At 35.7% G+C, this 26,091-nt stretch overlaps 3 protein-coding genes, 1 long non-coding RNA gene and 1 other non-coding gene across 5 annotated transcripts; 4 read left to right on the top strand and 1 right to left on the bottom strand.

Annotated features, from left to right (window-relative positions):
- Positions 1-49: 49 nt before the first annotated feature.
- On the top strand, positions 50-6,450 carry LOC148908701 (uncharacterized). The gene is made up of 3 exons (XM_089035948.1): positions 50-485; positions 1,534-1,790; positions 6,382-6,450. The coding sequence occupies exons 1-3, from the start codon at positions 50-52 to the stop codon at positions 6,448-6,450; spliced, it is 762 nt and encodes a 253-aa protein (XP_088892074.1).
- Positions 6,254-6,325, bottom strand: Trnaw-cca (transfer RNA tryptophan (anticodon CCA)). Its single transcript has one exon. It is a non-coding gene; the product is annotated as a tRNA-Trp (tRNA).
- A 496-nt stretch (positions 6,451-6,946) lies between the features above and the next one.
- Positions 6,947-9,286, top strand: LOC148908700 (uncharacterized). The gene is made up of 3 exons (XR_016120794.1): positions 6,947-7,240; positions 7,448-7,609; positions 9,118-9,286. It is a non-coding gene; the product is annotated as an uncharacterized LOC148908700 (long non-coding RNA).
- A 1,393-nt stretch (positions 9,287-10,679) lies between these two features.
- On the top strand, positions 10,680-12,126 carry LOC116297869 (uncharacterized). The gene is made up of 2 exons (XM_089035614.1): positions 10,680-10,801; positions 11,019-12,126. Exon 2 carries the CDS (start codon positions 11,123-11,125, stop codon positions 11,432-11,434), a length of 312 nt encoding a protein of 103 aa, XP_088891740.1. The 5' UTR covers positions 10,680-10,801; positions 11,019-11,122; the 3' UTR covers positions 11,435-12,126.
- Positions 12,127-13,507: 1,381 nt separating this feature from the next.
- On the top strand, positions 13,508-26,091 carry LOC116297865 (ribonucleoside-diphosphate reductase large subunit). The gene is made up of 19 exons (XM_031706179.2): positions 13,508-13,655; positions 13,749-13,837; positions 15,260-15,437; positions 15,927-16,027; positions 16,311-16,370; positions 17,106-17,450; positions 17,925-18,101; positions 18,715-18,863; positions 19,118-19,253; positions 19,580-19,645; positions 19,907-20,008; positions 20,695-20,751; positions 21,343-21,495; positions 22,156-22,224; positions 22,583-22,659; positions 22,747-22,882; positions 23,362-23,457; positions 23,990-24,178; positions 24,823-26,091. The coding sequence occupies exons 1-19, from the start codon at positions 13,601-13,603 to the stop codon at positions 25,021-25,023; spliced, it is 2,436 nt and encodes an 811-aa protein (XP_031562039.1). The 5' UTR covers positions 13,508-13,600; the 3' UTR covers positions 25,024-26,091.

Raw genomic sequence — 26,091 nt, 5'->3', positions numbered from 1 at the left:
AAGGAAAAGGGCGCGGTAATAAAGATCCGGCGTGCTTTTGTCCAATGGCATGTGGTTGATGGACGTGGAACTTTATTACGCTGGAATATGGCTGTTAGCCATTCAAAATGCTTGGATTTTGAGTAATTATCCCAATGATACACAACGTCTTTTTAATTATATAGTTCTGGAAAACAAAATGTCTTCTGCGATGTCAAAGCGTTATCATTGCTTTCATTGTAACGAAGATTTACATTACAGAGTATTTTGCCGTCACAAAGAAGAATTTTATGATCCTTTAACAAATCAATGGCAATTACAGCGGAATGACGACGAAGACTCAAATGATAGTATTTTCACTCACGAGATTGACGGCCAGAACGACACTTCTTCTAATGACTACAGCGAGATAAACGTTTTGGACCAAACTGATCAAGACTCCTCTGATGTGCCAAATACAAACCAACCATCAAGTGACGAATTCTTACCAGCTACTTCACAAAAAGGTATTGATGTTATACGTTTATTTGATGATTAGATTATATAATCTTTAAATGATAAAGTCAAACTGCATAGATAAAAGACTGAATCTTTAACAAGCGGCTGATTTGCACATGATCTAGCTCCCCTATTGGATTTACTACCAAGCATTAGTGTTATTGAAGCGAGATTAAGTTAGAGGTACAAATGATTCTTTTCTATTTCTATCTTAGCCTCGTTTTCACCGTTACTTTTAAGAAGGGTGCATTATTAAGTAATCGGCTTATGGTTGCCATTAAAACCTCAGTGTTCATTCAGAAAGGTTCATTCAAAGAGTTTATAAAATCATAGCTAGAGATAACTCATTTAAAACGCCAAAAAGAATTTACTATGTTCAAATGGATATTGCTGTACATTTTCGTCTCCAAATCAATTCATGACTGTGGTCATCCTGAGATAGCATGGTATCCGGCAAAACATGTTTGTCAAGTTAGAGAAATACAATTATAAGTAATTTATTTAATATGTCTCTTGGGTTTTTTATTTTCGATTTATCATTTTTCTTTCACGAATTATAAATTGTTGTTTTGCTGACTTAGAAATTTATATTTTATTTTCAATGGAAATCATTTATTTTCAGAGCAAAATTTGGGTCAAAATTATACATTTAGGGACCGGTACTTATTTAAGTTGGAGGTAGGGGGGGGGGGGGGGGTGGAGGAGAAATTGTCAGTGACGCAAAAAAATTTCAAGGCCCCCCCTTTGAAGGCATCCAAGTTTATCGAAAACCCCCCATGGATTGTAGTAAAAAATTTAAAAATTTTCCCTAAAAGTCATTTTTAAATTTCAAGACTTTCACTAGCAAAAATTTCAGCCCCCCCCCCCCCCCCCCAATTTTTTCTCCCCCCCCCCCCCCCCCAACTTAAATAATGACCGGTCCCTTAGCCCATGAGGTTTTTTTTACTGACATTTTTTTTTTCTAGTATTATAATGGTTTCAGACTTTATCTTATACTATGTTGCAGTTATGCAATGCCGAATGAATAAAATACATCGTATTTGCTTATGTTTAAAGGAGACGGAATAAATGACTTTGAGGAAGAAGATCAAGTGTTTTGGGATGACAAGTTGGACAGTGAATCTGACCATGAAGAGATAAGAGGAAATGAAAGAAGGAGATTGGTTGAAACTTGGGATATTGATATCGAAGACGTAGAAAGAGATTTTGAACAATCTAGTGCAGAAATAAGCGTTGCCGTCGAAGCAAGTTCCCGAGTGACCCTTATTAACTGGATTGCCTTGTTTGTGTGCTTTTGGTCTGCATACTTTTCTGTACCAGACCGAGGCATTGATATTCTCCTCGCCTTTTTTAAAGCGATTTTTCAGGTTTTGTGTGAGCTTTCGCCAATCATTTTCCCAACCGCAGTATTGGTTTTCCCGAGCTCCTTCAAACTCTTGAAAAATTATCTTTCTTTTAAAGATAAGCATTCAAAGTATGTTGTTTGTCCGAAATGCGACACCCTATACCGTTTTCAAGACTGCATAACAACAAGATTCGGGCGTGTCATTGCTAAACCATGTTCTCACATTGCTTTTCCGAATCACCGTCAATTGTTTCGCCGCACACCTTGTGGAGCGGAATTGCTTAAGGAAATTCGTTTGAAAAATGGACAGACGAAATTGTACCCACATAAAGTTTATTGTTATAAAAGCATCAGAGACACTCTAACTCACTTTATTAAGCGACCAGACTTTGTACAAAAATGTGAGATTTGGAGAAATCGGAATGTACCGGACGATATTTTAGTTGATATTTACGATGGCCAAGTGTGGAAAGATTGGCAATATTTTAACGGCACTCCTTTCCTTGCCCAGCCTAATAATTATGCTTTTATGCTGAATGTTGACTGGTTTCAGCCTTTTAAGCACAGTGTCTATAGCGTTGGAGTCATATATATGGTCCTCCTAAATCTTCCGAGAAAAGAAAGGTACAAAGAGGAAAACGTAATAATAGTTGGGGTAATACCTGGTCCACACGAGTCCAAATTGAATATCAATACGTACTTACAACCACTTGTAGCCGAATTGAACTTATTGTGGCACGAAGGCATCCAAGTTCGGCCTCATGGGAGTAGAACAGCAAGATGTTTTCGAGCTGCCCTCCTTTGTATTGCTTGTGACATTCCTGCACTAAGAAAAGTTTGCGGTTTCTTAGGATGTACTGCTCACCGAGGGTGCTCAAAGTGCACAAGATTTTTTCCCGGAGATTTTAGTAGCATGGATTTTTCAGGTTTCGAAGATGACGATACACCAAGGACAAATGAAGAGCACCGAAGAGAGGCTCAGAAAATACTCAATGCAACAACCGCTGATGAACGAAACCAAATTGAAACTTCCACTGGAACAAGATATTCTGAACTCTTACAGTTGCCTTACTTCGATTGTACTCGTTACCATGTTGTTGATCCTATGCACAATTTGTTTTTAGGGACAGCAAAACATTTAATGAAAAATGTATGGCTAAATGCTGAAACGCCAATTATTTCTAAAGAAAATTTGAATAAAATCCAGGAAAAGGTAGATGACGTCAAAGCACCATCATTTATTGGGCGTCTCCCGAAAAAGATATCAACATCGTTTGGAGGATTTACTGCTGATCAGTGGAAAACATGGACTCTCTTGTATTCTGTATTCTGCATTTGGAATATCGTTCCAACAGATGATTTGGAGCTGTGGAGGTTATTCGTATTGTCCTGCTTTCACCTTTGCTCTCCACTTATTACAACTGAAGAGCTACAAGAAGGACATGATTACCTAGTGGAATTTTGTAAATCGTTTGAAAAACGATATGGAAAGGAACGTGTTACGCCAAACATGCATCTACACCTGCACCTCAAACAATGTATTTTAGATTACGGGCCTGTATATTCATCTTGGCTTTTCAGCTTCGAACGTTTCAATGGGATTTTAGGAGCGTTTCGAACTAACAATAGATCTGTTGAAATACAAATCATGAGAAAATTTCTCCAAAAGCATGAACTAAGAGATATCCCTTTACCAGAGAGATTTCGAGAAACTTTCCAACCAGTATTTCAACTTCTTCAGGAGGCACAACAAGTAGGAACACTTGGCGAAAGCATCCCATCAATACCATCAACACTTAATCTTTCAGTTGGTCAAGTACTACGTTGCTTAGAGTGGAGCAATATGAATGCATACTCATGTTTTTCACCTCGATCCATTGATGTTCTTGATGATGACTATACAGAATATCTCTTTAAAGCTTATGAAACAATTTTACCTCAACACTCGGTCATTGAATGTGTTACCGATACGTTTGAGAGAATTAGTACCATTGGATATTCGGGGACAAAGCTAGGGTCCTCTGACTCTAGACTGGAACGTTCTTCCTTCATTCCTGCAAGTTGGTGTGGCCAATATAGTGGCAGTATTGAGACCGATTCATTTGACTTGCGCCCCGGTGTTGTCGATTTCTTTCTTAAACAAACCATTATAATTGATGGCAAGCAGGAATCATTGTGTATGGCAAAGGTTCGATGGTATCAGCGACATCCAGAAAGACACAGGATTGGCAGACCACATGAAATTTGGTGCAGAAACTTGTTTGAAATGGAAGGGCCCTCTACATTCATTCCCATACAAAGGATACACAGCCAGTTTGTTGCTGCTTACGATGTTATTGACAAAGAAAGAGTATTAATTGTTTGTCCTTTACTACGTAAATTGTACGGATGATGGAGATGACAGTAAAGTATCATCCAGGAAAAATATTCAAAGCTATCAAAAATAAACTGTTTGAACTGTGCATCAGTAACTAGATAGTCAAAATGAAAATTGAATGAATTCTTTGATGAGTTTAAAATTAGATGAATTAAAATAATTATGAATGAAATTGCATATATTGCCAATAAAAAAGATGAATTCATATGTTTAGACTAAACAAAATTGATGCTTCAAATAATATTACAGATGTTAGCGGTTTGAAATGCAGCTGAGGTTAATGGGTTAATGAGTTTTCTTATTGTCACTGGAAAAAACGCATGTACGACTTACGCATATTAAAAATACATCGTCCGCGTTTTTTCCTGTGTGTATCAACGCATATAACCTCACTTTCATGACATCAAAGCAAAACAATGATTGAATTAATGTGGTCGCAACATTGATGTCATGCGTTAGGAGAAAAAATTGACACATATGACTGAGATGGACCTGCATGCACTCCCCCCTCGTAAGTCGTAAAAACAAGCCAACATCCATCATAATTCAGTTGAAAAATTATTGATTTGTTTTGAAAAGTTTTGATTGCAATAAATTGAAACGGAAACCTCACATCGGATATACTCAGTTTGGGGTATTGTATTTGCTCCCCAGGTAAATATGGGGCAAAGCCTAGTGCAAAGTTGATTTCATATGTGCCCTTCATTTGACAATAGGGCAAATATAGGGCAAAAACGGTTATCATATATCCCCACTGGGTAAATGCGTCTAAACTAAGGGCAAATATATAACATATTTACCCATGTGTTCAGATGTATGGCAAAGCAATGGCAAATTTATTAGAAATTTACCCCGACCTTTGCCTGCATAGGCAAATGTATGGGCAAATATAGAGCACCATATTTGCCCAACATTTGCCAAGCGGACATATGATGACCAAATCCATTATTTCGTCGAGTGTTATGGGATCTATCAATGCTGCCATGCCGCGTGTCAGTTACCCTAAAGCACTCGATTGGTATCTTATGGTGTCCTTCACCTTCATATTCTTGGCTCTTTTCGAATGTCTCATAGCATATGGTATCGAAATCTCCGCATCCAAATCCAAAACCAATAGTGATCTAGAATACGAAGAGGTCCAAAAGGAAGGGAAGTCTGTCGCATATTGGATTGATTACGTTTCTCGAATCCTCTTTCCTTCTCTGTTTGCTGTATATAACATATATTACTGGGGGTTGTACGAGTTTACTTAAGCCTAGCCCACGTCTCAACGCGAGACTTCTCACCGACTGCTGCAGTAACTTTTTTAGAGCCATGTCAATACTTTGATCGATCATCATTCTTATTCTCTTTTGTTATACTTTAATCACTAGTATCTCTGCCAGTAGGTACCCGCCTCAGGGAAATATCCAAGGTTTTCACTAGGGATTTTAACCCTCTGGATCCGCCCTTCCCTCTTTATCTAACGGGAAGGGGAGTTGAATGTGTCAGCTTCAGGGGAGAGAGAGAGAGAGAGAGAGAGAGAGAGAGATGGGAGAGGGCGGGGGGGGGGGGGGGGGGGGGGGGGGGGGAAGGGGGAGCTGAAAAGAAAAAAAAATCTAAGCGTTACTACAATCTTTAATCCTTCCTATAATTAGTAATTAATGTACGGTCTCTAGAATAAGTTTCTTTTTGCTTTTATTCGTTTGCTAAGAGTAATGGTTTCGGTAAGCAATGGTAAAAAGAAAGGATCGATCATGAAATAAATTAACTTATTATATAAATACCAATGAAATAGCTATTTTTTACCAATGAAATAGCTATTACATGGGCGCTTAGAGATACGCAATTTATCTTCTCGTGTTAAAAATCTCTCACTCGTTCGCTGCGCTCACTTGTGAGGTCGACTTGGGGCAAGTCTAATGTAATATCCTCTATTTCCGGCTGAATATAAATATTGACATTTTAAAAAAATTGCGTACAGAACAAAAAATGAAACTATGGTAGTTAGTTAGGTACATAAATGCAGCAAATAAAAAACTCTTTAGTAAAAAAACAGGAAAAAAAAAATTGAGTGACCCCGACGTGACTCGAACACGCAGCCTTCTGATCTGGAGTCAGACGCGCTACCATTGCGCCACGGAGTCACAACTGGAAATCTGGTGTTCAGTTTTGGTATTTAATGTACTAAATTGTGAACTAGGGCTCTTTGTCTGAGTTTCAGCCTCTCAATACAGCAAGCATATTCAAGATAAGTTACAAACGTATGTGAAAGTACGTCATACACACGAAAATAAATTGTTTTGTTTTAATTTGTAGACTTTTTAAAATAAATCGTTTCTTTTCTTTTAAAACTTCAAAGCTGGAGCCGGCTGAAAGCAATAATCGTGGTCTTCTTATTTTTCTGCACCGTTCAATGAAGTTGTTTTCCTAAATAAGTTTATAAATTTTATTTAAAAAAAAAAAAAAGTTATTTTATTTTGTTTATTTTATTTATGATGCCTATTTTCCTGTCCAGACCTTCTCACCCGTTGAATACACAGGAAGCCCAAACTTTGTCACAACTTGAAAATATGCTCCATATATATCTTCCATAGCGGCTACCTGTTACATTTGGAATCCGGTGGAAACTGAAACTCTCTTTTGTTCAACTCTATCTCAAAGAGAAATAAGGAGAATAAGTTACTCAAAGTTTTTTTCCATGTTGGTAGGGAAGTGTTGAAGTGGAAGAAAGGAGCATATAGACAATTTGTACTGCGCATGCGCGCGTTAATAGAAAACAAAAGAATTTCAGCCGCCATTTTGTTTGTAATGCACAGTCTGTGGGTTTTCTGATCAACGTTCTCAGAATTTAGAGGCATTCGATGGAAGGGCTTCAAAGAGGATCAAAACTAGAGACGAAGGACTAGCACATGAGCATATCAACAAGTACATCGTCCTTTTATTTGGAGATAAATCACTCGTCAAAATGTGCCCGAAAGGGAAAAACCTCAAGACATGGTTATCTTTGTTCCTGTTGTATTTAAAATCTAACCAGTAAATTGAGGAAATCTTTCTTTAAGGTGAGAAATTATTCTTTGATATTTTCATTTTGTTGAATTATAACTTTTAGTCGAAAGCCGATCGTCTGAAATAGGAGGCTGTTTGCTGGCCAAATTTGCGTGTAAGCTAATTTTTACTCAAATTCAAAGTCAATTTACTCGAAAGTTTTACTATTCCCCAAGATGGAAATTACCTCTATTAGAATGGCCTTTCTTTTATCTTTACAGGTGTGCAATTTTTTTGTACTGAAAAATTGTGTGGCATATGGTGTTAAAGGAAATATTAAGACCATCCCAGCTACCTCAGCATATCCTCAAATCTTGGGTAATTTTCCTTGTTTAGGTTTACCAAGATCTTCAAGTTTTTGGTTGTTGAAATATCTATATAAGGTAGCTTGAACACCTCAATCTTGTTTATTGTAGTTGTTTTTTAAATTGCTTATCTTTGTCACCAAAAATACTGGCATAGTTCGTAAGACTTTTATTGCTAAAATATCATTAGAGTGAATGCTACCCCGAGTAAGAAAAAGTAAAATTTCTATTTATTTTTGCTTTTCCCCAAATTTCTATTTGTTATCATTTAAGAGCTAATAAGCTATAGAATTAACTGGGCATAGTCATTTGCCTTGAAAAATTGTGCAGGCTTTACACAGTAATTTCAAAAAGCTGACCTGTCATGCCTAAATCGGCCATCTTGGCTCACTGTTGTACGCTAATGCAGTAAACTCGTGTTCTTTTCACACTCTAGAAATGACAAGGAAGGTCTAATTTGTATTAAAATCTAAAAGTAAAAACAGAAGTTATGGCCTTAAATTATTTTTTGAAGATTTTTCACTTTCACTATGTAAATAACTAATATTACACTATGTGCTATGAATGCATGGATAAGAAAGGATATATATATAAGGTACTAGATAGAGGAAGTTTAAAGGGTTACAAACCATGGAAGAAATAAAAACTATCATAGCTCTTAGAGCTGCCCAAGGTAGCTAATAATCTAGCTACTTACAGTCTGTAATAAATGGTTTCCAAAATTGTTGAAACAATTTTCAGTTAATGTGAACTTCTAGAGAAATTTGTTATAAGCTTATAATTATTAGGATTCCAACCTCTCTATGGGGCTTCAGCCATAATCTTTAGGAAGAAATTTCTTTACATACTAATTAGGAAAAGTAGAAGATAATATAGGTAAGTTGTAGTGCTTGGGAACGGGGTTATTCCGGGTGAAAGCCCTTGGAATTAAATTCGGAAAAATTAATTTCCGACCTCGCTGGGATTCGAACCCACGACCTTCGGAATTGTACTACCGATGCTCTACCAGCTGAGCTAGAGGTCAGACTGAGAGCAGGCCGGGGTGAAATAGATGTTAGGTCGCGGTAATTATGATGCAAAGATGAGAGTATGTGGACCGCGTGGCACTAATGAAATAGTAGAAGATAATATAGGTATAATATAGGAAATTAATTTTTCCGAATTTAATTCCAAGGGCTTTCACCCGGAATAACCTCGTTCCCAAGCACTACAACTTACCTATATTATCTTCTACTATTTCATTAGTGCCACACGGTCCACATACTCTCATCTTTGCATCATAATTACTGCGACCTAACATCTATTTCACCCCGGCCTGCTCTCAGTCTGACCTCTAGCTCAGCTGGTAGAGCATCGGTAGTACAATTCCGAAGGTCGTGGGTTCGAATCCCAGCGAGGTCGGAAATTAATTTTTCCGAATTTAATTCCAAGGGCTTTCACCCGGAATAACCCCGTTCCCAAGCACTACAACTTACCTATATTATCTTCTACTATTTCATTAGTGCCACGCGGTCCACATACTCTCATAATTAGGAAAAGGATAATTAAATGTAATAACAATATAGTTTCTTTGTTCCTGTCTATAGGTAGAGGTGTATGATGAAAAGGTAGTCTGCTGGTCCTGAGAAGAAGGAAGGTGGATAGGAATGAATTATTTTTCAAACTATACAAGGAGTGGATGTTGTTTTGAATTGTTCCTTTCTATATTTTCATTGTAAAGATTAAATTAAAATTAAAATTTAATTAAACCGACAAGCTGCACTGTTGTATTGATGTACTGGTCCAATCCTATGACAATCACTATAGTAAATGAGGCTGCAATATACTATCATTTTTAGTCTAATATATAGATGTCCACAACTGACCAGGTCTGACCAAATTTATTTTTTAATCTTGGGATGACAGCATCATTAGGATTAATTTAGATGGGTATCTCATGACATTTTTTCGTGGATGGTGATACAATTAATTTGATTATATGCTATTCTGTTAATTTTCTGCACAGGTTGTTCATGATCATGGTTATGAAATGAATAAAACTAAAGATTTCTTTTACTTTATATGTAAATCCTCTATTAAATTAAGCTGGGAGGGGGGGGGGGGCTTATTCATTTCAGGTAGTTTGATAGGGGCTTATTGGCTCATGAGAGGGGGACCTAAGTATTGATTTAGCCCAAATGCAGTAGGCTCTAAGCTGTCAGGTTCGTCATTTCACCATGTTCAATTACTGTACAGACCCATAGAAACCTGACTTTGATTTGTTAAATTCACAAGGAACTAGAGTGCAGAGTGGGAAAAACTGAAGTGGGAAGGTCATGCAACCGAAAATAAGGGCCATATTAGTTTGATTTAACATGTTGGTGAACTATCAAGGCTTTAATAAATCACATTTAATCAGTATACATGTTTCTTTAATTGGGAAGGTTTGGCTTTAAAAAATTCTTTATTTAAAAAGGGGGTTACTTATTAGAAAGGGGGGGGGGTGGGGTTTATTCGAGAGGGGATGCTTAATAGAGGATTTACAGCAAGTGCACATATACTTTATTGGGCCTTTTCTTTCTCTTATATATTAAGTTAGTCTAACCATGAAACATGAGTAAAAAAGGAAATTTTACCAGTTAGAGAATTTTCTATGATTCTAACCACTTTCAAATATGCTTGCAAGGAGAAAACAAGTACAGTACTTGTACAGTGAAATAATAATTATTCACGACTCTACCCCAACGCGGTGATTGTAGGTTAACTTAATTTAGAAATGAACCATCAACCTTGTCATTAAGAAAGAATTAACCGAGTTACCTCCCTTACCTCTATCTATTTTAGCGCCTTTCAACACTAATCTCTCGTTCTCAACGTTGAAATTTCTACATGATTTTATTAAAATAAAGAGTAAAATAACGACTTAGCGACAACCTTTTTCATAAGCAATAAAATATTCATTCGATAGCGTTTTAAATGGTCTCCAAAAGACACAGAGAACTAGTAAACAAGCGCTGTTAGACAGAAAGTATTCCGCCATCTTGGGCAATCTCTGCAGGCTCAATTCAGCGGTTTTTCTATTAAAACTTATATTTGCACGCATGCACAGACAAAATGCCTACGTGCTGAAGAAAGGACTTATGGAAATATATATGACGTAATGTTAGTGACGCAAGTGAGCTGTTGCAATAAACATACGGCCGAAGAAGAAGCAAACAAGATAGGTTGTAAGTAACACCTATAAAATCCCAGCAAAAAGGACTTAAAACACGAAACTGGTTTCTTTTCGAAGTGAGTAGATTTAATTACTATGTATAATAAAACTACTAGTGTTGTGTTCTCGGTTTCTGCCACAGAGATCGATGAAGAAATTCATGCTTTATTACCTTGCTTCTAAGCTTATTTATCGTAATTATGGCTGTCGTCAAGATCTATCGCTATTTAGGCTTAATAATTTAACCAGGTGGTATTAATTTCTTCCTCTGATGAAGGATTTATTTAATTTCAGGCCATTTTGACACGGCTCTCAATTTAGAGATACTTGAAGAGATACTGAAGCCGTTCATACCGAAGGAACATTACGTATTCATAGACTTAATTTAACTTAAAAAGATGAGTTACCAACAGCCTTACAATCCTGCCTATCCTCCCCCTGGCCCTTATCCTCCCTCTGGTCCTTATCAGCAAGGGCCTCCTCCTCCTGGCTTTAACCCACCACCGCCACAGTACTCACCTTATCCACAACAGCAATATGGACCACAGTATGGACCTCCCCATCAAGGTGGAACAACAGTTTACACCCAACAGCCTGACACTGTCTACGTGTATGAAGACCAAAGAAGAAGAAGAGATACTAGTGGAGAAGAGTGCTTCTTATGGGGTTTATGTGCAGCATGCTTGTGTTGCTGTTTATTGAATGACTGAACAATATTAACCAACCTTAATTATGCACTGTATGTGGACAAGCTAGCATGTAGATTAAATATATAATAAGTAGATTTTTGGTAGCCTGCATTTGCACGGCGATCTTCAAAGAAAAGAGAGGGAGGGAATAGGTGTGAGAAAGTCCAAGACAGGTACCACAGTAGAGACTGTCGAGCAAATGCATGTTTTATTTTTTGGTGAAGTCCTCATTGCAGGCTTCAATGCTCAGCAAAGTGCATGTTGTAAATTAAAAACAGCTCTTGAACATATCATGGAAATTTTCAATCAAACACCAAGAAAAAATTGAAATTCATTATTAATACACTAAACAGGTAAATATAAAAAAGATATGCTATGAAAGGGACTTATATTAGCTCCACTGTATAAAATATCTAGGTCGCAACATGTAGTCTTGAGAACGCTGTTGTTCAGTTCTTATCATTTTTTACTTAACTTCTAACTTAACTCTAAAGATGATTATCATCAAGACTGACAAAATGTCAGATGCCAACAACAACGGTTTTTCTTAAGACTTATCCCAATAATATGGACCTTTCTCATGTTGTAGCCATAAATGTTGACTTAAATGAAAGATTTCCCCCTACATAGTCTTACATTCAAGCACTTCAAGGTGAGGTAATGCAGTCAAACAAAGTTTTTTATTCTCATAAAATATACATTGTGCCATGTGATCAGGATCCATTTATAGTAGTAAAATATATATGGTACAGCTATATAGCTATGTCAATACTACAGAATACTGTACCTAATAATGCGACGGTGTCACCATGCTGTTATTATTTTTGCACAGAAATCTGCTCTAACATAAATTAAATGTTAAAAAATAAGTATAGATTATTGCACGATTAATCAATGTTTTATAAGTCAATATAAAAGGCTAGTTTTATTGACCTGTAAATTTCAATATTAGATATTTTTTATCACAAAAAAATTAAAGTTAAATAACAAAAATGTTTTCATTTTCTTATGTGCTAAAATATTATAAGATTACACAATAAATAATTTTTTTACAAGTCAATAGAGTACAAACAATTAATCCATGAAACACTAATTACTAAATAGTACAAAATAGTGCTAATTAAACAATAGAAAACAATGGAATTTGCATGAAATTGTGCTGTTTAGTATTACTAAAGTTTCACAGTTATATTGTTTGCACTCTAGGGCCCAGTTGTTCAAAGCCCGATTAGTGCTAATCCTGGGTTAACTCTTAATAAGACCTATAGAGTTAATCCTGGGTTAACTCTTAATAAGACCTTTGAACAAACTGGCCTAGTACTGTAAAAAGGCTAGTTCTGTAAAACCACAATTATCACACAAAAAAAAAAGGTTTAGAGGCATTTCATTTTCATTTTCTAATGGGCCATAAATTGTATGTTTATAAATAGTGCTTACTCAAGAACCCAGAGCCACCATTGAAGTACATGAAATGGCATTCAGGGGGGACTAGTTATGAAAAGTATACCATTATCTATATGTTAAGTGTATGCTACATCGAGTGTATAAGCGGATTAGATTAGATGTAGCATACACTTAACATATAGATCTTTACCGAGTGACAAAAACACATTTCATATATACCATTATCATTTTTCTTAAAAAGCTGAGGAAATGGTCTTTTTCTTGAGTGAACTTAGTTACCTTATGTCGCCACCACACCCCACAATACAAATTGTACCTGTAATTTGTAAAAATATAAATGAATATAAGATGTGATAAATTAAATAAAACATTTGAATAGGACAAGCAAAAATAAAACATCCTGCAAGTGTTCTCTCAGGTTTTTTTCTTGAAAAAAAAAAGAAAATATAAAATATAACAAGAACCTGGCGTATATTACAGAATTTATTTTCATTATAGGATACGATTAATTAAATTACCATTGATTTGGTTGATTTGATCGACATCTTAAGTCAAAAAGAACCCTATTCAATGACGACGACGTCACGTGTTAAAAGTACTTATCCTTAAATGGTTTTCTTTTGTTCTATAACGCAATCCTATTGGTTAAGCTGCTGAAACGCGGGAACACTCATTTTACAAATCTAATATTTCTTCATTCCTCTCGTTGTCGTTCTGTAGGAAGGTTTGTAGTATCATTTCTCTCTTTCTTTCTGTAGTTTTTGTCTTTTTTTGGCAAATATAATGTCTAGGCAAGGCAAAAAAGACGAGGGAACAGGACTTGTTGTCATCAAAAGAAGTACGTATTTAAAATAATTCAAGTGCTGAGGCCATTCATGGCCGCCATCTTGGTTCATCAGTTCGCGCGCTTATGATTTTTTTTCTTTTTCAGATGGAGAATCTCAGCCAGTTCTTTTGGATAAAATCACCTCTAGAGTCAGCAAGTTGTGCTATGGGCTGAAGAATGAATTTGTTGAGCCGGTAAGTTATGATTTTGAAGGAGAAATCAAAATGCCTTCGTAGTTCATTGAGGATTTGGCGCGAAAATGAGAAAGACCTAAATGCCCTTTAGATCTTACATTGGTAAACTTTCATCGTAGTTTCTGAAAATCAACTGCTTACTCTTTCTTTATTCTCTATTTAACAGGTACGAGGATTTTTTTGAGTTATATTTTGGCAGATTCCTTGATTTCATGCAAAATCGGTTGTGTTTTGAACTCCTTTGCTTTGTTTTTTGTACGTAAATGTGTACATTTACCTTCTCAAATCTTGTCTCGATTCTTACCAAATTTCCAGTACAAAATTACATATTTGCTCTCTTTACTTAAATTTATAACGTTCTTCTAACTGTAGCTTGTTTTTTATTGACTACTTAAGAAGAAAGGAATTTTTAGCGCGGGAAAATACGTTGCAATACAATGATCGTGTGCAACTGATCTCAACTAATTTTTCACGTTAACATTCAATTCGACATTAATCGTTTCGTAATGTTAAAACTTATCTTAGTTTTCCGATAGAAATTTAAAAACCTATGGATTTAACTTGTGGTATACCTTAAAAATACAATTTAGCTAGCTCGGTACTATGCAAACAAAAGGGAAAGATATATATAAGAGCGCGCCGAATACTTGGCGCGAAATGAACCTATTATGTAAGTATTGAAACGTATTCGAGGAAAACAGACAAATTTTGAAATGATTTCAACATTGAAATTAATTATGCATTATCTTATTAAAAGCAATACCCTGTAAACTAAAGAGGTTTATTTTCATGTATTATGTTTTTCATTTGCAACTCCTACAAGGGCCGATGCAGGAATTTGAGAAGGGGGTGACTATTACAAAGGTTTTACCAGGAATTTGAGGAAAAGGGGAGTGACTGTTACTAACAATATACTGAGAAATTTGAGCAAAAGGGGGGTAACTAGTCACCTATATTACCACCCCTGGATCCGCCCCTGTCCTATAAGTTCTCTCCTCCCAAGTGTTATTAGAAATTGGTTGTGCAGACTTTTTTTGAGTTTTTTTTAGTGGTATATGCACTTCTTATAGGACAAGTGAGAGAAAGAGCACAAAGAAAAATAACAAGGCATTCCCAGTTTAGGTGTTACCCTTTCTTCTCAGGAAAAAAGGGAGGGGGAAGGCTGTAAGAGAAGAAGGAACTCTTATATACATATACAATGTGTTATGTATGTAAGAGTTCCTTATTATTAAATGTTTTCATGCTGGTCAGAGAGTTTCAGTGATATCAAAAGTAAATGTGCCTGTCCTGGACCTTTCTCATGCAGCAGCCATATTAGCTGTATTAGATTTTCACATGTAGCATCACATGCAGGTGTTACAGGACAAGTTTTGTTGGGTACCAGAATCTCCAAATTACTGATCTATTACATTATTGTTATAGGTCGAGATCACTTTGAAAGTCGTCAAAGGAATTTACAATGGAGTAAAAACCACTGAACTAGACACTCTTGCAGCAGAAATTGCTGCATCCATGACCACAAAGCACCCAGACTATGCATTACTAGCTGCTCGAATAGAAGTGTCCAACCTACACAAGGAGACCAAAAAAGTCTTCAGTGGTAAGCATATTCAAATACCTCTTTCTGAGCAGATCTAGGGGAGATTGATTGGAGTTAGTACAACTGAATCTCACTCAAAATTGGGTTCAAATTGTATTTGATTCATTGGAATTATAGCTGGTGCTTCCATAAATGTGTGCCTATATGTGTATCTGCAAAAGAAAGGTCATAAGCAGATTTAGGGGGGGGGGGGGGGGCAATAGGGCTGTGGCCCTTTCTTTAAATTTGGGGTGCATTTTTTGTGTGTGTGTTGTTGTTGTTGTTGTTGTTGTCCAAAACATCCCAGAACAAAGAAAATATAATTTCTGGAAGCTGTATTTTAAGAATTTTATTGGGACAATGCCCCTGAAACTTGTTTTGTTTTGATTAGTCTGTGGTGCGATTTTGTTTAATAGTGATACGTCTCACCTTCTCAAATTCCTGGATCTTCTTTCGAAGGTTTCATTGATAATGCTGTTTCTATAATGCAAAATTGTTTATATTTTACAGAGGTCATGGAGGACTTGTACAATTATGTTAATCCAAGGAATAATAAACATTCTCCTTTGATCTCCAAGGAAACCAATGACATCATTCAAAAATATTCAGATGTAAGTCACTACTGCGGCTGCTGCAGCTGATGATGATGATAATAACAATAATACTGTATCCATTAATACTAATATGAACCATTAATACAAAGAAGGGGAGATACTTGAAATTAGCTTGGTTGGTTTGCATATATTTTTTATCTTTTGAATTGCCAACCAGAAATCTTGGTTATAGCACAATGTTGATTGTTACAAAATGCTTCTATTTCACACATTTTCTACATAAACTGTATTGAATTTGAAAGTTCTGTGTTTCTGAATAAACGTTTGCTCCCAATTTCAGAGGCTTAATTCAGCGATTATCTATGATAGAGACTACCAATACAACTATTTTGGCTTCAAGGTAGGGCATATATATGTTGAAAGAATTTGTTGTTTTAATTATTTCTGTATTATTATTATTTATACATAATGCAAGGAAGTTATTTTATAAATATATCTATTTTATATATATATATTATATACAGCCTTTTGCAAAATTTATGGCCGCTTCCAATATATATCAAAAATTATGGGATATCATCCCAGACATTTTTTCTGAGTTGTTTATCGCTAGGGCTTTCTGAAAAAAATATCAAGAAAGATATCCCGTTGTGTCTGATATACTTTTGATATACTTGTATGTATACTTGATAGGGCCATAATTTTTGCAAATGGCTGTATATATTCATATATTATATCCATCTTGATAAAATTCAAATTGTTGTGAATATCTCTTATTACTGGTTTTCAATCATTCCAAAGAGAATGGATTATAACAAAAGACACGGCCAGTAGTAAACTTGTCTCGTTTTCATGTTTGACGTCATTTCCGCTTTTTTCTAGGGTAAAAACCACACCCAACATTCCTCAAATTCCTTTTGGGTCAAAAGAGTAGACATGGTTTACTACTACAGTGGTCATGTTGGATAATATAATAAAACACTAATGATGAATCTTTTGTTTAATTCATCCAACATTGTGATTGTAAAACCCACCAATGATAAGATAGATATATTTTTATTTACTTCAAGCTAATTTCCTGAAGAAAAAAAATCTTATTAGATTTTGTCATATTTATTAAACGTTTTACTTGCAGACTTTAAGCAGATCCTATTTGCTCAAATGCAATGGCAAAATTACTGAACGACCCCAGCACATGTTAATGAGGGTTTCTGTTGGTATCCATGGAGAAGATATCGACGCAGCAATTGAAACTTACAATCTCATGTCTGATAAGTGGTTTACCCATGCGTCACCTACTCTTTTTAATGCTGGAACAAACCGGCCGCAAATGTCAAGTTGTTTCCTGTTGACGATGTCAGATGACAGTATTGAAGGGATTTATGACACATTAAAGACCTGTGCACTGATATCGAAGAATGCAGGTGGCATTGGGCTTAATATTCACTGTATTAGAGCATCTGGAAGCTACATTGCAGGGGTAAGTTTTGTAATCTTTTCTAATATTGAATTGAATTTAGAATTTGGCTTCATCTTACCCATTTCTTACTGGTAAAGCTATCATTGGTTGCAATAGACCTATCCCGAATTTGCTTGACTGATTACGAAACAATGGTTTCAATTCGAGGTTGAACTTGATGAATAAAAGAATCAAGTTCAGTCTCGACTTCAAACCATTGTTTCGTGGTCAGTCAAGCAAATTCGGGATAGGCCTATTGTTTCTTGCACTGGCAATGCTTGTTTTTGATTTTTGTGCATTGCAGAGTGTAAGGGGATAATGAACTGGGCCACCAACACTGCATAAACTCTCCCAAAAAGGAGTTGAATGTTTTGTCTGCAAGATGTTTTAATAATATGTGAATGTTTTAAGGGCTTTTAGTAATTTATAATGGGGGTGCATTAATAAGCTTAGAATAAAGTAATAAAAGTTATAAGAAACTTTTGTTTGATGCAGACAAATGGCGTATCAAACGGTCTTGTACCACTCTTGAGGGTGTACGACAGCACAGCAAGATATGTAGACCAAGGAGGTAACAAGCGTCCAGGTGCTTTTGCCATTTACCTGGAACCATGGCATGCAGATATCTTTGAGTTTCTTGATCTGAGGAAAAACACTGGCAAAGAAGAACAGGTATTGATCCAGGACTACATATTACTTCATTTTCTACTGATTCTAATGACATAACCATGACTACTAGTAACAATGTACCTTGCCATCTTCAATTGCTACTGACCTGTTACTGACACTGTTGAAAATTTCAATATTGCTGAAATTAAACAATATCACTAACTAGTTATTGCACCATCGCTACTGCCATTATTACTATTTCTACTGTAACTGCTACCTAGCCTAAACAACATTACTAATACCACAATCACTACTGTAGCGTTATTGTCTAATAAAGATGACTAGTTTGAGTTCTTGTCAACCATGTTTTTTATTCCACCTTGTGGCCTATATGCTCTTGTGCGCATGCTTCGTGCTTACATAAATTAGCATAAATTAACATGATACAACAACTACCACCATCACAACTACCACTGCCTCATCACTACCAGCGTCAGTGCTACCTTCAATACCACTGTACCATCACTACTACTACCACCATCACTACCACTACCACCATCACTACCACTACCACCATCACTACCACTGCCACCACCATCATCAATGCAACTACTACCATTGTCACTACTGCTATCATTAACTTAAGTTACAGAATTCTGTTTTTTAATTCAAACAGCGGGCTCGAGATTTGTTCTATGCACTGTGGGTGCCAGATCTCTTTATGAAAAGAGTGGAAGAGGATGGCATTTGGAGTCTGATGTGCCCTAATGAATGTCCAGGACTACAAGATTGCTATGGAGAAGAGTTTGAAGAGCTCTATAAAAGGTACAGTCCAACAGTTAACCCATTAACTTCCAATGCTTTCTAAGAGAGAAAAAATTGGATCCACTCATTATCAGTTTATTGAAGGCTGAAATAACCTATGGGCTGATCTAAGTCAGGAAGAAAGAAAAACAAAGAAAATCCTTGTGAAGGGAGAGATCAGACAAAGTAACTCTTGTCACTTTATCTCAAGTTCAGGAATAGAACTGCTACACCATATACAATTCATTAAAAGTGTACATTTTCTTATATTGCAGTTATGAACAGCAAGGAAAGTTTATCAAACAAGTAAAAGCCCAGAAGCTTTGGTTTGCTATTCTGGAATCTCAGATAGAAACAGGGACTCCATACATGTTATATAAGGATTCCTGTAACAAGAAAAGCAACCAAAAGGTAGCTAAAATATTTCTTTGAATGTGATTTGTTATTTGGAAGTTTGATACTTTGCACTTCGTCCCCGGGGGTACTCTTGCCCGTTTAGGGTAGGGATGTGCTGCTATATAAGCTCTCTGAACCCTGACCCTGTGCCATAGTAAAAAATCACTAAAATTCATACCCTGTTCCAGAGTAGAATTAATGAAAACCATACCCTGTTTGGTGGCACATACCCATATAGCAAATATGTACCCCCTACCCCCTCCCCAGGAATTCGGGACTTGTTCCTCATAAATTAGGATATACCTCATATGACTAAACAAATGAAATGGTTTATCTTCCAGAACCTTGGCACAATCAAATGCAGTAACCTATGTACAGAAATTGTAGAATATAGTAGTCCTGACGAGGTAAGGTTGAGATACAATAAATATGCTAATTAAATAAGAGGCAACCCTTAACACAACAGGCTCAACAATGGATGGACTCCACTGGGCCTTCATCAACTTTCCAATGCAGTCATTTTGACTGGATTCTGTCATACAAGCTTAATCATGTAATATGCATGTATTTTGGTAAATGTCTAGTGTAAGACACTCATCTTTTCCATTTGGAATAACACTTTATTGGTTGTCACATTGTTTCCCTAAAATGGTCTATATTTCTTACAGGTTGCTGTGTGTAATTTGGCTTCAATAGCTCTTAATAGATTTGTCAAGACAGACAAAACAACCCCAGAATTTGACTTCAAGAAGCTGTATGAAGTCACAAAAGTAAGTCTTACTAAGTTTGCTGTTTATGTTAATTGCCTTGCTTATAGTTGTCAAAGTCATTCTAAAGATCTTAAAGTGCTTATAAGCCTTTGCGCAATATTTTCAGAATTGATTCTTTAGATAGTGGATTGTTGATCGTGAAAATATTTCGTCATTTGAATGTCGGGTCTTTAAGATATGAAGGGTTTATATTCCCAATATGTTACTGACTATGACGTAACATAAGGGACCATTTAATATACAACACTGCACTCATTCTGGAATACAGTATTTTAAAAGCATCACCCTTTTACTCGTGACTCGCGTAAAGGTTCTTACAAATTTGTTTTCAAGATATGTCCAGCGTTCAATATTAAAAGTTGCCACAAAATAACTCAAATCCCTTATGTTACGTCATAGTCATTAACATATTGGAAATATAAACCTTTGTATCTCAAAGACTCGACATTCATATGACAAATTATTTTCACAATCAACTATTCACTATTTAAAGAATCAATTCTGAAAATATTGTGTAAAGGCTTATAAGCACTTTAATAATATGCATGTTTGGATGGCACCATTATTCCTTTCGATTTTGGAATATGTCAGCTATCTCCTATCTCCTTTGGTTAACCATTTTTTTGAAATAGGTATAAACATTTTGTCTGCTTTTCTAAGCTTGTGTATGCATTCTTATTTCTAAGGTTGTCACTCGCAATCTGAACAAGATCATAGATGTCAATTACTACCCTGTACCTGAGGTAACAAAAAATACTGGTGATAATATGAATAATGCCCACAATTTGGCTATTAAATGATCTCTTAATTAATGCATCTTGTACAATTTGTACTCTCTTCACACTTGGGAGGTGCTCACTCATGACTGTGCCATGCCATTTCAGTCATGCAGATTCTGCTCTAACCATACATCCAAGCTTTTTCAACTGAATGCATTGTTTTTGGTGGACAAAGCAGGGAAAAAATCATCTATTATTTTCACATCAAAATACTTAAATGCAGATTTTTTGGAAATGCTTTCCTATATTTTATTAAGATGTTGTCTTGCTGCAGATGTAGCCCTAGTTTTTTTGTGTGTGTAAGTCTAGATGGCAAAAAAATGCTCAGTAAATAATCTAGTGACATTACCAGGGTGTGGCTGCAACAGCTCTGATTTCCCCATAACCCATATCTGGTCTAAATTCATTAAGTGGTAGTGGTTCATCACAAAAGTGGCTAGTTGAACAGAGGTCTGTAACAGGAACTACAGCCATTTAAAATGAGATGAGTGAGCTGCTGAAAAATGCATATCAGCTTCCTTTAAAAAGTACTAACCATTGTTTTTGTCTTTGCAGGCCAGGACCTCAAACATGAGACACAGACCAATTGGTATTGGTGTTCAGGGTTTGGCTGATGCCTTTATCCTGATGCGTTATCCTTTTGACAGTGAAAAAGCACAAAAGCTAAACAGAGATATCTTTGAAACTCTTTATTATGCAGCACTAGAGGTAAGTACAGTGACACTGTGAGTTATGTACATTCTACACTTAGAGAATCTCCCTAATGTTACACCCAGTTTCATATTTCATGAACAACTCATCCCAAAATGTCTGGTTTTTGGCCTCCAAATTCCTAACTCAGATTGCTGGAAATTTGAAAAAACTCATTTGTCTAAATTATAGCTGGTTGTCTGGGTCTTATAATTATGAAAAAGGTGTAAAAAATGATTCGCATCATGATGCATATGGGTATGTTATAACTGTTATCAGAGAAAAATGACAACACAAAGTATACAAATAGTTTATATATATTTATCAAATTCATTAATAATTCATGAGGAAAACACAACAGAAATCACGACCAAGATAAGTGCTGTAAATCTGATACAAAATTGTGTTCATTTTGCATAAACTTTAAGTTGGATTTTCTTGGCCAGATTCACTTAAATTTTGAAAATTTTAGTGAAACACAAAGGAACTAACCTAGACGTTTGACAAGCAATCTACAGTGTTCGTGTTGTATCCGATATACAAACGCTCGGCTATGCCTCAAGTTTGTATCTCTGATACAACACTGCCACTCATACTGTATATATTAAATATAGTTTATATATATTCTCATATACTGGTATACAAAGTAGTAATTGTTAGTAAATCCCTTTCTTGCAGGCATCATCTGAACTAGCAGCCAAAGATGGACCATATTCAACATACGAAGGCTCACCTGCCAGCCAAGGGGTAAGAAAAATAAATTACAACACCAGAGAAAGTAGTTGATTGTAGTTGTAGGACTGTAGTGCAGGCATTTTAATAGTATGCACATCAAGTCATTCTCCATCAAAAGATACTTAGCTCATCTAGGGAGTTAATCTAGGGTAGGTGTACACCCCCACCCCCTCCTCTACATAAACCCCAGCAGTGTTGTCTGTTAGCAGTAAATGTACTGTTTATTATCATATAATATTGTGATGTGACAAAGATTGTGGATGTCAGACAGTCTTTCCATGACCTTGATAGGGAAAAATAAAGATTTTAAGGTCATTAGCAAAATTTATTAAGTTACTAATAATTATTGTTTTCATCTTTCTTACTTCAGATTTTGCAGTATGATTTATGGGGTGTAACACCATCCAACCTTTGGGACTGGGAAGCCCTTAAGAAGAAAATCAAAACGTAGGACTTGAATTGATGTTACCTTCAAATTTATCATTTATTTTTTTATGACTTTACTTACCGATACTTAATCGTATTTAACTATAGGCAAGGCTTGCGCAACAGTCTTCTTCTGGCTCCCATGCCGACAGCATCAACTGCTCAGATTCTTGGTAACAATGAGTCGATTGAACCTTACACTAGTAACATCTATTCACGAAGGGTACTTTCTGGCGAGTTTCAGGTAAAATATTTTTATTTATTATATATTTACCTATGAAATATCTATTTTTCTCTATTTCGAAAAATTGATATCTTCACACGTGAAAATAACATGTTATTTTCAAGTGTGAAAATAACACCATTGCGATGGCTATTCAAAAATACACGGAAAGAATTGCCTGAAAAAGCCAAAACATACTTTCATTGATAATTATATAATATTATATTAAATAATATTACATGGGCGCTTGGAGATATGCAATTTATCTTCTCGTGTTGAAAATCTCTCACTCGTTCGCTGCGCTCTCTTGTGAGAGACCTTTTCAACACGAGAAGATAAATTTCGTATTTCCGCGCACCCATGTAATATCCTCTATTTATTATTATTATTTTCTTATCAAAAGGTGTTTTCTTTTATTCCTTTTGTTCTTTCATTTATTTAATAATGTTTATATATTGTGGTCAATTTGGTATGTAGGCTAATTTTTTTTTCTATCGTAGATTGTGAATCACCATCTACTCAAAGACCTAACTGAGATGGGTTTATGGAATGATGACATGAAAAACGAGCTAATTGCTAACAATGGGTCAATTCAGGTAAGAAATACAGAACACTTGCAGAGGCATGATTGCATTTTGCCAAAATATATTTTGGTTCTATTTTTTAGTATTAAAGTATCCTTGGATATGGAAATTATAGGTAACAATTAAACAAAGAAATTATACTCTAGGGAATAACACATGGTCTGAAACGGGAAAACAGTGGATTAGGCATATTAGCTAAACCTTCTGCAAAATGTTGCAGAAGTAGAATAAAATCGTCTTTCGCAAGGTTGTATCCAAACATCCCATCATGTGAACAAATCTCCAATGTGACAACAAAAAAAAAAAAACAAAAAAATGAGACTACTAATTGGATCAACTGAACACCTATTCTCTTATCAATTATAGGAAATTTTGTATCTCATGTTCTTGGTTTCTATTCTCAATTGACTTGTGCTAACTTAAACTACACGTGCAGTCGGTAACTCTATCTTCTTAGCTGAGCATCCTTATATAATATAATATACACTGGTGACTATTGTGATGTAATCAAATAACTAATAAGTGAATTATTACAATACAACAGGAAATCAAAGAGATCCCTGATGAAATCAAAGGTCTTTACAAGACAGTATGGGAGATCAAGCAAAGAACCCTCATAGACATGGCTGCAGACAGAGGAGCATACATTGATCAGAGCCAGTCATTTAATGTCTTCATTGCACAGCCAAACTTTGGCAACCTGTCAAGCATGCATTTCTATGGATGGAAAAAGGTATGTGAGTTTTGTAAATAACTACAGGACTACCATGTTGCAACCCACATGGATTTTTAGCTTGGCCATACTGCATTTCTTGCAAGATTGATCAGTATGTAACCAGTTAAGTGGACAAAACCAACAGGTGTTTGGCAACAAGTGCCAATTCTGGCCATTTGGAACCAGCTTTTTTATTGCCCCATAGTAAAGCACCTCTATTGTTTGATTAGATTTTGTTTAATAGTCCCCTTCACAGTTCTCTGTGCCACCTTGAAAGGTAGCCACGCTGTTCATTGAAGTGAGATGAACGGTGAGCTTGTAATGATAGAGACCTGTGAATAATTGTCCAAGGTGTTAAAAAAAGGTCTCTATCATTGCAAGCTCACCGTTCATCTCGCATCGATGCAAAGGCTCGGCTACCTTTCAAGATGGTGCAGGGTACTGTGAAGGGGACTATTGATTGGAAGACCAATGTACTGTTTGTATTGTCATTTTAACCATATGTATTGATTTTTTTTAAAGAGCAGTCATGAAACTTGTTGAAAATAGTGAAGAATGTGCCATTTTAGCTGGATGTTGTCCATTGACCAGCTTTTATTTTAAAAAGTAAGCTCTGGTGCATCTGAGAATGCATTATTTTGACCTTTGCTTATTCTCACCAGGGTCTTAAAACAGGAATGTACTACTTAAGAACCAAGCCAGCAGCCAATGCTATCCAGTTCACAGTAGATCAAGCTGCCTTGGCCAAAAAGACCAAAGAAAGTTCTTCCAATAATGAGTCTAACAAGGAAAAGGAAAGAGCTAAAGCTGCTGAGGCGTGTAGACGTGACAACCCAGAAGCTTGCGAAATGTGCAGTGGTTAGGTTTGAACAGATTACATAGACATTTTCTAGCTGTTAGATCTAAAAAGCGAGGATGCTTTACATGGTAGAGTGTGCGCCATATATCCATGAAACAAAATCAAAGATTTATTGTCTATTTGCAGCTATTTTTTACAGAATAGTAGAGATCTCTGGAACAGAACATTAGAAATGAAAGCAAATACCTCTATGTGTGTACATTTGGTTCGTGTCTGAATGATTTCTTAGTTGACAAGTTATGAGTTGATAACTAAATACGTTTAGGCATTACATAGCTAGTAACTATTTCATAGATATATGGTGTGCACTCTAACAAAGAATCTTATGATTTTCCTTTGCATATGGGTAAAAGAGTTTAAGACCTTATTATGTACTATAAGGTGCATAAAGTTGTTGGCCTAATATAAAAATTTAGGGCATAATTGACAGCTCTCAATCTTCTGTTAATGTTGTACCTAGTTAAGGTCTACCAGTCTTTGAACTTTGTAAAAATAAATTCCTATATAAAGTAACATCTATTTTGAAACTATTCCTATTTAAAGCTTGGCAGTGGCTATGTGCATAATAACAAGGTATCTGGTGCTTAAATTTTCCTGATTGCACAAAGCACATTGTTTATCATGAATTTACCAGAATTTCTCCTTTTTTGAACAAAAATTGGTCATCCTTAATTATATGTTATTTTCACCAGCCCTCCATTAATGGTCATGTAAAAAAATACATACATTTATAATCATAACTTGTATGGTCATGGTGGAAATCATTTGTTTGATTTTGTGTGCATATTTATTTATTGTGAAGTTTTAAATTTATTAGAAGACCTGTTGAGCAATTCCATATTTCAGTGATCATAATCTGATAATTAACTAATACTACATCAGGGTCGTGACAGGGTATGGGTTTAAAGAAATTGTAAAATTAAGTAATTTGGGATCTGAGATTTAAAATTGATTTGGGGTATAGGTAAAATTCTATCTTGTCACAACTATGATTTTATCAATTGTGTAGAAAAATTGCTATTTTGTACTTCATTTATTGAAGCAATTTATTAATAAAAGACAATTTCATGTA

Source organism: Actinia tenebrosa, unplaced genomic scaffold, assembly GCF_029948245.1.
Source record: "Actinia tenebrosa isolate PJP-AT-01 unplaced genomic scaffold, QUT_ActTen_1.0 PGA_scaffold3__52_contigs__length_22856419, whole genome shotgun sequence".
Taxonomy (NCBI): domain Eukaryota; kingdom Metazoa; phylum Cnidaria; class Anthozoa; order Actiniaria; family Actiniidae; genus Actinia; species Actinia tenebrosa.
This window is presented reverse-complemented; position numbering and strand designations above follow the sequence as displayed.